Here is a 15,749-nt window from a genome sequence, read left to right as displayed (position 1 = left end):
CTCTCGGACTCCGGCATCGGCCAGCTCACAGACTCCAGCCACGCCCCCCGCGCTCTGGTTTACCGGCTGCAGATATGGCAAGCCACATTAATATTAAGGACGTTATGGACTCATGTGGATTATTTTCTCGTGTGTCTCCGCTGGTCCCGTCCAGCTCTGCTTCATCTCCGCTGGTCCCGTCCAGCTCTCCCAAGTCTCCACTGGTCCCGTCCATTCCTCCAGAGTGCCCCCCAGAGCCTGAGCTGCTTCTAGAGCACCCTCCTGAGCCTGAGCTGCCTCCAGAGCACCCTCCTGAGCCCGAGCTGCCTCCAGAGTACCCTCCTGAGCCCGAGCTGCCTCCAGAGCGCCCTCCTGAGCCCGAGCTTCCTCTAGAGCGCCCTCCAGTGCCCAAGCTTCCTCTAGAGCACCCTCCAGAACCCGTGGCTAAAATTTTTCCCCATGATAAGAATTAGTCTTCCCGCAATAATAACGATAAAGTCTAGTTGTTGACATATTTCTGTGTGCGACAGTACATAGTAACATGCTGAAGGCGGACGTGAAACTAATATATCGCTAAATGAGGTGCTTCAATCTAGAACTGGTTTGGTTAAAACTGTACAGTGCGACAAAAATCAGTCTGAACCTTGAATTACGTAGGGTACAAATGTATTAGTAGCACATGTGCGATGCAATTTTGCATGTGTATAAGATTGTTACGAACCTGTTGTCCAACAAAGATATAATTTATTGTATATTTTATGTATATTTTATACATGCTTTTTCTGCAAATTAACTTCATAGTCATGGTCATCTTCATAACAACATAGTCGAGTGTTTGAAATAACCTTCTGATATCAGACGTGGTTTCATATCACAGAATGAGAATAAAAAAATCATATTATTTTATAGTATTATAAAGGCTATGTCGATTAGCATTGCATTATTAATGTACTTTATCCATAAAAATACCAAGATTGCTTGAAGAACACAGACAAACCATATATTGTAGCCACTGTATGTTTATTGTCTTCAGTTTCCTCAGTTAATATTTCTCTATCTGCATTTTATTCAGCTACAGCAATAACTGGATTAGAGACTCCTAAAGCATCGCCAGTACTATTACTTCTGCTATAAAGCATGTGGAGTTTCTGTGCAAGGGCGCCCTCTGGCTTCCGAATCAGAAAGAGCTTTATTGCCTAGTGTGTTGTATTACACACAAGGAATTCCTCTTGGTGTTAGGAGCTTCCAGTACAAAAAGTAAAAAAAAAAATTAATTCACATTCCATTGAATTAACAGTCATTACATTGGGTGTGTACTCAGTAATGCTCACAACACTCTATTTTGGGTAAAAATAGGAAAGATAACACTTTTCTCTAAAGAAACAGGATTCCCTGAATCATCGTCATTGATATCGTTATCGCAATAAATACCAGAAATTATCATGATACATTTTTAAGCCCATATCACCCATCCCTAGTAAAAACATGCAAAAATGTATGTTTTGTGCTTCTAAACGTTATGTACTAATACCTACGTATAAACAATGAGACCAAGCTGGGTGCTTTGGATCCCTGGATATTATCCAAAGTTTGTTGACTTTGTTGGCTTTGACACAATCCACAAAACTGAAGTTACTGTGTTGCTATAATGCCTCTTGATCACATTCTCTACTTGTTACACATACATCTGAAGCAATAACATATAATCTTTACCAACAATTACACTTAAAATATACATAAACCACTTTTTCAGAAGTGATATGGTTAAACACTTGAACACCAAAAGCAGATGTAAACTTCAGATGTAATAAACTGTGTGGAGTTGTCTTACTAAGGTGACACCCTTTCTGTCAGGTAGGAATTTCCTGCTAATAATTACATGCTAATAATTATACATATTCAGACATCATGTGTTTTTGCATTTTGTCTTGCAGTATCACAAGGATCTCTGTCAGTGCTTCTCCCACAAAACAGAACAAAAGCTTCAGAGCACAGCTGTCCAGTCCAGTGTCTGTGGCCATAGGCAGAAAAACAAGAGCTTCACTCACAGAGCACAACGATGCCTTTGTGCTTGTAATTACTCTATGTCTGATCAGACATGTACTGAGTGAGACTCAATAAGACAAAGACACAGGTTAATTGAGGCTGTTGAAACACATCAAATGAGATCTATTTGATTCACTTGAAACATACATCTTGAGACAAAGTATCACATAGTTAGCTGAGTAAAACTGTCTGGAATCTGGACTGATATTTATTTTCCTTTGCACTCTACTGTCAAACAAATTGATCAACATCATACCACCTCAAAATGTCAGAAGCCATAATTGTCCAAAAGTAATAGAGAAATATTCTCATTTTCTGTAATTAGATTTTTCTAGTATCATATCTTAGATGGATTTCAAAATACAGTGCAAATGGGACACGTGTACCATTCAGTGAACAATCAGCATTGTCCATGTGACACATGTTCTTTAATAACACGTGCCACCATTGGGAAGCTATTTTGTGGAAGAACGTACAATGAAAATGTCCAATAAGAAGTATTTGCACATTGTAAAAAGATTACATTAACATAGCTGTAAAGAGAATATATATATATATATGTGTGTGTGTGTGTGTATATAAATGAAGAGTTCAGATGCAAAACCAGCTAAAAGCCATCTCGGTCAAAAATTAGATAATGATACTGAGTGAATGCTCTCGATACATATTATACGTCCATCAAATTCTTTTTCATCAAACTCGCTAAAATACCAGCCTCAGCCCAATTAGAATTACCGGTACTTACATAGAAACCTATACATCCAAGCCGGATAAAAATGCATTTTTTAAAGAAAGACGTCAGATGGATTTAGCTGGTTTTGCATCTGAACTCTTCATATATATATATATATATATATACCAGTGTTGGGGAAAGTTACTTTTAAAAGTAATGCATTACAAGTTTGCTTTATTCCCTGAAAAAGTAACTAATTACATTACTTAGTTACTTTTTATGGAAAGTAATGTGTTACATTACTTTTGCGTTACTTTTTAAATCTGGGCAGGGCTTACTTCTTTGTTTTTAATATAAAACAATTTTAATGTAAAAGCCCTTTTACACCAAAAGTGAAATGTATTCACCTCAGGCTGAAAGAAAAGTACATTTATGCAGGAGATCACTCAGCTATAAAAAATTAAGCACAAATGTTAGTTTATCTAAAGTAATTTTTGCTTATTAGTATGGCTGATTTGCATAATCGAAGGTCAGCAGCAAAAACACTGGTTAATAAAATGGGATTAAAATACATAAAGGATATTTGTTTTACTTAACATATTATTGCGGGGTTGTGTCATATTCTGAGTTTGCATTTTACTGTTTTTGTGAGTGAGATTAATTAATGCATGTTCACATTTAGTCTAGAATACAATAACATTGTTTACTCCCAATTTCCTGACAGGAGACTTGTCAATCAATAAATGGGAAAAAAAAGTAACTGGCATTACTTATTTGAAAAAGTAACTCAGATAATCAACATCTAAGATAAGTGAATGCTCTTTTAATCCATATCATTGTGTATATTGCGTGGTCTGCCTAACTGAATTCAAAAATCAGCAACCAAAAACAAGTTTAAACTAAGTGACATGTTAGCAGTTTACATCGTATGCAGAAGCAAAATATTAAGTATATTAGCAGCAGCATTTAGCATCTGTGTTTATACAGCTGGAGCAAACGCAGTTTGGAGCATGTAATCGCTCTGGAGACACACTAATAGTAACAGACATGAAAACAGTTTAAAAGAAATAAGCACTCTTGTGTATGCATTACAGCTAGAGATGCACCGATTGCAATTTTCTTGGCCAATTCCAATTTACGATTTTTTGTAAGTGTGACCTGCCGGTACTGATTTTTGTAGATTATGATTTTCTTTCTAAGAAGTATAATTGACAGCATATACAAACAAAAATATATACTTTTTTTTCCAATGGCAAAAAAATTACATAATAAAAAATTATTAAACATTACAGTTCCTCCATTCTGGACTAAATTACAGATATACTCTATAAACGCATTTACACTGCAAAATTTCAATTGTTAATAATTTTATAAAATCTATGTTTTAATATTTTTTAAACATACAAATAAGAAATGTTGTGAAAAATGCAATGATACTTTTAAATATGAAACCATTCAGTCTTTATAAATGGGTTTCAGAATCATTCAAAAACGTGGATTCAATAACGAAACACCGCTGTGTTTCTCAGAGACATGCAGCAATTCTGCTCTGGCTTTGATTGGAACTATTTTCTGCAACAAAAAATTGAGCAAAAACCGTCAATATTGTGTCTAAAATGTAAGTCCCTTAATTTAAACTTCTTGTTTATTGAACTACTATTGTATGAAATCAGTGTTACATTGGTCATGCAATGTTGTGTACCTAAATTATATTATAAATTTTTTCTACCGCAGTATACATCTATAACTTTCTGTAAGTGTTGCGCTCATTTGTTTTGATTTCTGCATCGTGGTAGCCAAGCCTCACATAGTCATAGACCAATATTGTTAAGCCGGTCGGCGTGATAGCCAAGGCTCACATAGTCAAAGGACACTAGTGTTAAGCCAGTCGGCGTGGTAGCCCAGGCACACATAAATAGTAATACATGTGATTCATATGGCTCTTTGGTGTAGCAGCAGTATTTCTTACATGCTCACAACAGCATGTTGTGAATGTTATTGGCTGTAGCAAGTCTACTTACTCTGCCACAGCAGCAGCAACATAGCAGATCTATTCCGCCAAGACCAAATACATTAACATTGTCATGTACATTACCATGCCAATCCCTCCAAGAGTTGTCATGACAGAAATACAAAGTTCTGGCATGAAACTCTAGATGGCGCAATCCGATAGGTCCAGTGTTGGGGAGTAACTAGTTACATGTAACGGAATTACGTAATTTAATTACAAAATAAATGTAATTGTAATTAGTTACAGTTACTGAGAAAAAATGTGTAATTAAATTACAGTTACTTTTGAAAAATGCCAGTGATTACTAAGGGGATTACATCTGAATTTTTTTCACACACACCCCCACTTACAGATTCAATTGACTTCTTTCATAAATTGCATTGACTGCTCTAAAATGAGACACCAGTGTTTCAGGAGTCCAGGACACAGAATAGAACACATGCTTATTCGATAACTCTTTTATTTCCTATTTGGGTTTATGCATAAACTTTTTTTAAGATTAATTGTTTTTTCCAAAGCATTGTTAGATACCAGTGTTTCCTGTCATAACTATGCAAACATTTGATTTCAAACCCAGTATCATAGCTATTAAACTATTAACCTCACAATGATCTCAGAGTAAATGAATACTGATATATACTATACACTGATAATACTGAATTTGTGGCGTGAGCACCAATAGCCTCGTGGTTAGCGTGTCAAATCCCGTCTCGAGGTCCTTTGCCGATCCCGCTCCGCTCTTTCCTGTCATCTTTCTACTGTCCTATCACAATAAAAGGCATAAAAAGCCCACCCAAAAAAAGAAAAAAGAAAAAAAAAAAAAAAGTCTGAATTTGTGGTGGCTGTGCTTTAAATTAAATTATTACATGGCTCTGTGGAGTGCTTGATTCTGATTGGTCAGTCATGACATTTCAAGGTATGTTATTCCCCGATAACAACTGCTAAAAGCTAATAACTCAGACTCATTCGGGGTAATTTAAATCGGTGCTATATGCTTGATAGTTTTTCTTGGCGGAAGCTTTGCGTTTGGTTAGCTAATAAAATATTAAAGCTCAATTCAATATTATGTGGACAATTTCTTGATTCTGTCATCCTGGTATTGTGGACTCGCTCAATTGTTTCATACAAATGCAGCTTTTTGTACACTGTAATAGATTATAAGATAACTAACAAACTAGTACTACTACTTAATTATTTATATGGTGAAATGTTGTGTAAGAAAAGTGGTATGACTGCACTGTATCCCTAAAATATCTGTCTAGTTTGAACTTTCCACTTTCTAGCAACTGATTTCTTCATGGAAGCTTTGCGTTCAAATATTTCAACTCAGATCAGTGTCTCATGTCTAATTATTTTGACAGGAAACATCTAAACTAATCAAGCAGCTGTGTGATAAGTGGGATAATGTACATCCAGCCAGTTGTTATCGCAAAATAAAGATGTATGTTATCCCTTAGTTATTATAATCTTAATTCAAGTGATAAAGGATTTTGAAAGTCTGACAGTAATCAGTGTTGAGTGCTACTGTAAGGTTAACTCTGCCTGGTTTAAATGTTTCAAAATGATTAACAGTTTAAAATATTAGACATTTAGAAAAGTAATCAAAAAGTAATTAAAAGTAATAAGCTACATTACTTTAATAAAGTAATTGAAAAGTTACACTACTTATTACATTTTAAATGTAACCTGTAACCTATTACATTTCCAAAGTAACCTTCCCAACATTGGATAGGTCTAACTCAATCTGACATAATTACATGACATGGCACAGCTGACTGGTTCTCTGCTGTATCGGTAGGCAAAGAGCTCACTGCTCAGCATTCAAATATATGACTAGTGATTGCTGTAGCAGTTTCCAGCATGCTCTAGAAACCCTCCAACTTCCCCATGTCCACCTGTATAGATCTGCTACGAGGCAATTCATGTATGCTATATTGGGTTATTTCATGTATGTTACATGTGCAGCAGCAGTATCTCTTACATGCTCACAGCAGAATGTTGTGGATGTTACTAGCAGTAGCAAGTCTTGGTACTTGTTTTAAAAATTGATTTAGAGAGCTCTCTTATTGGAATTCTTACTTGTAAAAAATTAGTTGTAGAGCTCTGTCATTAAAAATGGAAATCAATTGAGACATATGACTAGTAAAAATGCATTTGTAAATCTTTCTAATTGGAATTGCTACTAGCAAGAATTAAATTAGAGAGCTCTGTAATTGAAATTCTTACTAGTAAAATTCCAACAACATCTAGACAGAAGAGTTTTAATTTTACATCTCGGAAGCCATATCAACAATGCCCATGCCTTCTGCAAAGTGTGTCACACTGATTTTAATATCAGACACGGTGGGGAAAATGATGTTATTCAGCATATTAAATCACAAAGCACAATCGACACATGGCTGAACGACAGTTCATTGTTTGTCCATCTATGCACCACTTACTACAGAGACACACGAACAACTCACATGGCGTGCAGTTTCCGAGACTGAAGTGTATATATATGTGTGTATTAGGGTCGCCGATAGCTAACAGACATCATGATGTTGAGCCGGCATTGTGATTCCTACCCCCACTGTCTCTCCGAAAACCGCGTTTGGAAACGAAATGACGTGTTCTACGGAACCCCTAAAACAGGGGTGTCAAAATCAGTTCCTGGAGGGTCACAGTCCTGCAGATTTTAGATTCAACCATAATTAAACACACCTGATCCAGCTAATTATGTCCTTCATGCCCATTTAAAAATGACATGGTATGTACATCCAACGTAGCAGTTGGAGCAGGGTTGGAACTAATCTCTGCAAGTTTGTCACCTGTGCCCCAAAGGGAATAAATACGAGATGGGAGGAAAAAATATTTAAATACTTTCTCTCGTACTTACCATACATTTTACAAGATTAGATGTTTGTCAGTGGTGCTCTGGATCTGCAAATTATTCGCCATCGTCTTATTTTAGTATACACAGTATTACAGTAATCAAGTCAAGAGAAGATAAATGCATGAATTAGTTTCTTAGCATCGTTAAAAGATAAAAAAGGACAACAGTCCAAAACATTCAAATATATTTTTCCAATGAAAATTATCACAGTCCAAAATGACACCCAGGTTACCTTTATAATCATACACACAAAGACCTAACAACAACAGCACACTAAATGCAATACACTTAAAATAAAAAAAAAATAAAATAAAATTTGATGCAGTTCACTTCTTCTTATTACTGTTTTTTACAATCAATTATAAAATGATTTGTATTTTAACACTTTTTTTAGAATACAATATGGTTTGCCACCATATTATTGTGCAACTAATCATTTTATTTTTACATTCGTTGTCCAGTAAATTATTATGTAATATTATGTACAAATACTGCTGTTAGATTATTACAGTGCATACATGTTATTTAAAAGCTTTTATGATATTTAGGCTGTAATGCTTAAAAACATGGGATTTTACTTCTTACTCTCATTAGATACAAATTACATACACCCATGATAATGTAAATTTCACTGGATTCACTTAAGTAACTTTAAAAAGCTCTATTTGGTATTTCTCCAGTTTATGCTATTAGCCTAGACAGTGGGTGTGATCAGATTCACCGGAAACATGCACGTACTATCAAAATACTGTGATGGTATAAGTGATAAACTGATTAATGTCATCGGAAAGATTCCATAACAAGAATGCATTTAACGTTAACTTGGATGACAAATAAGTCATATGCGTAACATAGCCTGTTTAGCCTACAATCCGTGATCACTTAATGTCGGCTCTTATTTAAAAGATCTCATAAATGCCTTGCTGTGTCAGTGAGTCAATGAGCGCGTGCTGGTATATTGATGACCGCGTTTCAACAGAAATGTCCTATCCGCTTCTTGGAGACATTCGCATGAAAAGATGAATGAATGAGTCGGACTTACCTCGAGTCTCTTTTGCCATCCTGTCCGTGTATGTAAGTGTGTGTTGTAGTTTTGAGTCAATTGTTCTTTCTCAAACCGACTGTCTACGCATATTTTTGGAGACCACCTGCCTGCCCGCACAGGTGACCTAACATTATTTACCAGCTACGCCGAGCAGATGCCACTTAAGTGCAGTCCTCTGTTCTAATAACTGGACACTTACATCGCCGATGTCAAAATTCAATCTCCAGAATCGCGCCAAAAGTGATACTGCTGAGAACTACTATGACGCATCGATCGGAAAGTAGCCTATCCTGTCACACGAACGCATCTCTGACGAGCGTTCACGAGCTTCAGCACTATGACGAGCATCATGAATGATGCTGGGAAGATATCTGCTGTATATGTGCGTGAATGATCACTGTGCATGTTATTATTAACACAGGGGAAGCTGTCCTCACGGATTCCTGCATTTTCATGAACGTTCATTATGATTTAGTTAAAGGTTTCATACATCGTCTTACAAAACCCTAAGCGCCTCATGCCAGCTGTGTGATATCTAATTAGACTAACTGGGACATCAGGAAACACATAGGTATATAATTGTAAAATAATCTAATATACAATGTGCAGATTATGGGATCTTTGTCAACAGAGTCGAATATTTAAAACATGCTCGGCTTTTTAAAGCAATACTGAACGTCTGCTAAACTAGCAAATGCAATAAATAAATAAATAAACAAATAAAAGTAATATTGTGGATGGTTGTCTCTCGCAATTCACATTTCAAGTTGGAATTCACACCTCAGCGTTGTCTTGTTTTTCAAAACGCTAACGTTTATGTAGACTTAATCTATAATAAATGTACAATTTATCAACATACCATACGAAATTAATGGAAAGAGTGAGCAGCATGCTGTTGCTATGGTTACTTAATCTGCATCATATGTAAATACACTGAATAATTTGTAATTTAACTTTGCTCCAAATATATATATGTTAAACATTTTAAATAATTTTAGACCATGTTCATGTTTTTATATTTGTATAAATAATATACTGATTACTCATGAGACACACACAGTCAAAAACATCTGACATCACCGATTTCAAATCTGGCACAGCATGTCTTAAAGAAATCTTTTTTGGGATAGTGTCCACATTTGGAGACTATTCTGTTTGTTTGTTTGTTTGTATGTGCTTCTATCTTAGACTATATTTTCTAATATATCTAGTTATTTTTCTAGTCTAGCCTTTTTATACATGAAAAGTGCATTGTTTGTAAAGACTTGAAATTTTACTTGGATCCTATTTCCTCTTCCTGTAATGTCAAAACCTTAAAATCACTGTGTATGTATGACATTAATGCATTTTTCTAATGTACATTTGACTGTTCAGATGATATGTTTCAAGGCATTCGCCTGGTTTTTGTCCTCAAAACGCTATTGTGAGTAGGATTCTTTTCTTACGCATCTCATCCAACACCTCCGTTGCTAATTCCAAAACGTCATTTTAGACCTAGTAATGACGCTTGAGCAGTTAATAGCAGACTAATGTAGTTAATAATTAAGTTTAGACAGACAGACAAGCAGACAGATGGAAAGAGAGAAAGAGAGAGAAAGATTAAGCTGGTGAATTACCTCTGTGAGTCTGTCAAAAGTGATCAGCAGCAGTGTCTCTACTAATAGTGAAACTTTAAGTTCATTTTCTTCAGGAATAGCACCGTTGTTAACTTGCTTGTGAGAAATGTCATGTAGTTTTTAAGTTGTTAATCATCAGATCAGCACTAACAACATTAGCGCATATGCTAACGTGTGTGCAAACTGTATGTGCAATGTGATCTCATGATAATTCCTATGTATTTTACATAAAATGTGGTTCCACAAAACGTTCATTTACTTACGTTTTTACAGGCAGTAAAACGTACAATACTGACGTATTTTTAGCATTTAAACGTACAAAACTGAAGTATGGAGGACACCTAAAAACGAATCCATATGAATATTGAAATCGCTGCATTAATTTCATTATTGTTGTTTTTAGTTGTCATACCAATGGCCTTATTGTTTCAGTTGCACTTTTAAATAGTTTAATAGTTTATTCAATATGAAATTATAACATTTTATTCAGTTCTGTGTGATTTCTCCTGCCCGTTCATTTCCAAGGATAGGTACACATAATGTTAAACAAGACTACACTTAAAACCCTTAAAATAAATAACATTTCTGCAATCGTTTAACCATCCATGTAATATTTACTTAGTTTGCTGTGGTGGGACACAACAGACAAATAGAACCATAAAATACACCGAACACGCATCATCATTACAAAATGAAACAATTTTATTTGTGCGCTATAATCCAGATCTTCAGAATCCATACGATTGTGAGGAACAGACCCAAAATCAGGTTTCAAAATTTTTCACTGCATGAGAACATGATGTGTAGTGTGAGAGCGGCATTGTTTGTCGGACATAGCAATAGTAACAAAGAAGGACAGGTGTTTGCAAAGGGTCATTTACAACTTGTAAGCTCGGAATGTTCTGAGAGCTATTGTTGCGTTCAAGTAATGCCCGAAATATCGCATTTACAAGCTCAACGCAGATGAATGCCACCACAAAGTCCAGTAGTGGGTAACTCAGGATTTTCTTTAAGCCCCGATCTTTACAAGTTGGGGGTATGTTAGAGAAAAACCTGGCAGATTCACAATAATTATCCAGCTTTGACCTTGTCAGACTTTATTTACAACAGAATATAATAGCACTGTAGTATAACAATATATAAACTCTGAGGAAAGAAGGTGCTTGCGGTTGGCCAGACTGAACCTTCCAGGGCAAGAATCTTGACTACGTTCAAGTTTGTTCTTTTCATTTCCAGACAGGTGAAATATTAGACTATTATCTTAATTAGTACTGCTTGGACGTATCTTTACCACCTATTAACATTAATTTGTCAAAATATCACACTATAAGAATAGTCTGCCTCGACCCAGATTCCACTCCACAATATTTTTTTATTCATGCTAATTTCCCAAAATTATTATAGAGAAGAAGAAAGTCAACAGTTATGTTGTTTCTAGACAATTTGGGATAATCACATCCTGAGCAAAAGGCAACCAATTGTAGAATGGGAGCCTGTGTGAGACACTGAGAACCACCCCAGACAAAGGGGTGTCAGAACTGAATTAACATACAGACCACAGCTGTTACGAAAGGAGCGATTTCATTTACATCAAGGGTAGTAAACTGTAACTGTATAAAAGTTTTGAGATTAGGATGTACAACATGTACTTTGCCACTGCTATGTTGCAATAAACATCTTCATCAAGATCGTCAATATCCTCTTCACTTTTTCTTACAGTGCCCTTTTCTGCTTACTATGTCCTTCTCTATATGATTTAACAGCTTCCACACATTTTGTTCTGTGGTTTAGACAGCATAAATTAGCAGAACAACGTATTCAGTAGTACATTAACCGTGCAATTCATGCTGTTGTTTACATCCGAGTAGCTCCAGTATGGCCACACATCCAGGTAAACTGTGTGGAAACCCTCTGTAGTATGTAACAATAAAGTATAGTTTCATTATAAATTAATTAAAAATATACAAAAGCAAAACACACCTGGTGCACATTCTTTGTACTTTATTTTCTAGAAGAAAAGTTTAAAAATCTCGCTGTATTTTTGTGTAGTTAATTAATAGAAAGTACACCACCATCTTGCTCCGATGAAAATTGCTTTAATGCACCTGGCATCTAAAGCTGACTTCCCATCTTGTACTGACGAAGTGAGTAAGTACAAGTGGAACAATGCTTTACATCTCCGAGCTCTGTTTATAGTCAAATTAACATATTTTCTGAGGCCAATAATATAATTTTATGAAAATGGTTATTAAAAAAAAGTCTTTTTGCAGTAAAACACCCCTGTATTTTATTTTAACATTTTATTTTATTATTTCACACACAGTATTTTAAAATAAGCACTGCCATCCATGCTAATTTTCTTTTGCTATGGTTTATGCAAGGCATACAGCGCTGGACACAGACAGATTTGCAAAGCAGGTACGCAAAACAAGTACTTTACAGGAATTAGTTTTTTTGCTGTTACTGTGGCAGCACAGCTTAACCCTGCACACATTTTTATATTTAGATATTTTGAAAAAGTTTAGCTTTTATTATTTTTTTAAATCTTTTTACCCTGTTTTAACATGGATTTCTTTAGAGACCAGAAGACGAGAGCATCCAAACGAAGTTGAAGTCCATTTCATTGGGTTACTCAGGAAAAAGGTGGATATGCTTAAAAAATGTTTCGAAGAAAGTCATGCAAGTTTGATACATCTAAAGTAAATTATGAACATACACTTTAAAGTCTACATGATAAATTTTTAATATTTTATATTCTTTTTTATTTTTGTGTTTGAGAAGACTCTTTTAACACTTTTTTCAGTACATAGATTGACAATAGTGGCAAAATAAGAGAGAACATACAAGAAAAAACTCCATGACAACAGTAGTTCCACAATTGCGTCACTAGTATGAAGTACTGACATAAACAGGTCAGTTTTGTTGCTTGGGGGAATACATAGCAAACTATAATGTCCTTGGACAAATACAGGACAAATCTAAATTTACCCTAGCTAGGCTTCTCTGAGATAGGAATAATAAATGCTTTGTTTCCAAACTCATCAAATATTGTTCAAACAGTAGCAGTTACACCTGTCTGCATGGTTAAGTACCATGGACAGAGACTATTTAAACTGATGTAAATGGTGAAGAGATTAAGGAAAGCTCTACCTGAGTATTTATTTTGAACTCACAGCTACAGTTTCTATTGGTGAGTAGCTACAGGTCACTAATCTTATAATGCCATGCAAATTGTAACACTTCATTGAGTCCCTTGAAAGCCATGTGGAAAAACTGCACCCAAATCTGTCTGCATGCTGCTGTTACTTATGTATTGTATGGTTATCAGTGAACAATAAAAATTGGAACTGGGTTGCAGTGTGGATTATCACTTCTTGGTTTGCTGTTGGGGTTATTTCTAGTGGGTAATTTTTTCATCCTGGCAGGGTAAAAGTAGGAAACTAGGCCATCTTTCCACCTGTGCAACAGCCAATTTGAATGGGTGGGTTTAACTGAAAGAGTTTAAAACAGCCAGCAGGTCAGATTATGGTGTTCGGTCTTCTTCTGTGAATCACCAACATTAACATTTCACAAATAAGTTATGACAAAATGACCAACCTTCAATTTAATTAATTTGTCAGTCTCATTTTCTTCATCTGATCTGTTCCTGCTTTTCCACTCTCTGATTTGCCATCTTTTAAAACCTGACTGTCACTCTATTAAGTGTGTTTCTGTTACACATATCAAACAATTGTCAGAACATTTTTAAAGACAAAATATGCATGATAATAATATAAAAAATTGTAATTTGATGAAGCTTATATATTAAACATGTGGGGTTTTTTTTTAAGTAATTAATACTTTTATTCACCAAGGATGTATTAAGTTAATAATTAAAAGTTTATTAAAAGTTAATAATAAATAATTTACATTGTTATAAAATATTTATATTTTGAATAAACACTGTACTTTTTAAACTTGTTATTCATGAAAGAATCCTGAAAAAAAAAAAAATCACAGGTTCCAAAAAATATTTGGCAGCACAACTGTTGATATTATCCAACATTGATCATTCTAATAATAAATCCGCATATTAGAATGATTTCTGAAGGATCATGCGACACTTAAGACTGGAGTAACAGCTAATAAAAATTCAGCTTTTCATCACAGGAATAAACTCTATTTTAAAGTATGTTAAAATAAAAAACATTTTATATTGTAAAAACATTTTGCAATATTACTGTTTTTTTTTCTATATTTTTAATCAAATAAATGCAGCCTTGATGAGCATAAGAGACTTCTTTAAAGACTATTACAAGTCTTACTGACCCCAAACTTTTGAATGGTAGTGTATATATATATATATATATATACATATATTATATATATACACACACACATATATGTGATATTATGTGAATTATTATTATTACCCATAAATATGCATCATGACATAAATGCAGATATTAAAATTCCTTCTACTTCCTACAATTTTCAGGAAACTACTGGGTATGTGTCACACACACACACACACACACACACACACACACACACACACACGTTTGTTTTTGTGAATTGTGGGGACTTTCCATAGACTTCTATAGTTTTTATACTGACCAAACGATATTGTCTATCCCCTAACCCAACCCTAACCTAGCCCTCACAGAAAACATGTTTGCATGGTTACACTTTCAGATAAACATCATTTACTATTTTTAAGTAAATGAGGCCGGTCCCCACAATGTCAAAAATTTCAGGTTTTACTATCCTTGTGGGGATAGTCATTTAATTTAATAGTGGGGATGCTACATTTGGTCCCCACAATGTAGCAAAAACAAGTACACACACACACGGAGGAGAGAGGAGAGGTGAGTGACAAACCAAACCAGCATTTATTAGATGGATGAAAACACAGTAGTAGAGACAAATGGTAAATGGTAGATCTTAGCTGACTGTCCTTGTGAGAATGTGAAGGTGATAGTCCAGTTCGGAAAGCCACGTTGGAACCAGTGAGCACAGGAGAGTTCGAAGGAGAGAATTAGCATGTGGTCATGGGGTGCGAACGGTAGACCCAACAAGGGGAGACTGGCAGAGTGTCCTTAAATAGGGTGTGGCTGATGAGGATCAGGTGCATGTGATTAGAACTCAGGAAAGACTGAATGAGTGGGCGGTGCTACTGGTGTCGTGGCAGGTGAAGGTGGCTGTGGTGAATGCCTGACACTACCCCCCCCTCCAGGGCGGCTCCCGACGCCGAGGACGGGCACGACTGCGAGGGGCAGGATGATCCGGGCGGTCGCGATGGAAGTCCGATAACAGAGTGGGGTCAAGCACATCGTCTCTGGGTACCCAGGATCGCTCTTCTGGTCCATACCCCTCCCAGTCAATGAGGTACTCCAGGTGGCCTCCCGACGCTGTGAGTCCAAGATCTTGTTGACCGTGTAGATGGATGGTTGGTCCAGGACTTCTGGAGGAGGGGGTTTCCGCTTCAGCTCCCGGGGTTTCTGTGGCAGAGGGAAAGAAGGGTT

The 15,749-nt window shown here is 35.8% G+C and overlaps 1 protein-coding gene across 3 annotated transcripts in view; it reads right to left on the bottom strand.

The window, feature by feature from the left end:
• plrdgb (PITP-less RdgB-like protein) overlaps positions 1-8,951 on the bottom strand; it is a 184,624-nt gene extending 175,673 nt beyond the window's left edge. For all 3 annotated transcript variants that reach the window (XM_051093322.1, XM_051093323.1, XM_051093324.1), the window contains exon 1: positions 8,627-8,951. In XM_051093322.1, the coding sequence (XP_050949279.1) occupies positions 8,627-8,645 (19 nt within the window). In that variant the 5' untranslated portion in view covers positions 8,646-8,951. The remainder of the gene's footprint in view (positions 1-8,626) is intronic.
• Positions 8,952-15,749: the final 6,798 nt, after the last annotated feature.

This window comes from Labeo rohita, chromosome 21, assembly GCF_022985175.1.
Source record: "Labeo rohita strain BAU-BD-2019 chromosome 21, IGBB_LRoh.1.0, whole genome shotgun sequence".
NCBI classification, from domain to species: Eukaryota; Metazoa; Chordata; class Actinopteri; order Cypriniformes; family Cyprinidae; genus Labeo; species Labeo rohita.
This window is presented reverse-complemented; position numbering and strand designations above follow the sequence as displayed.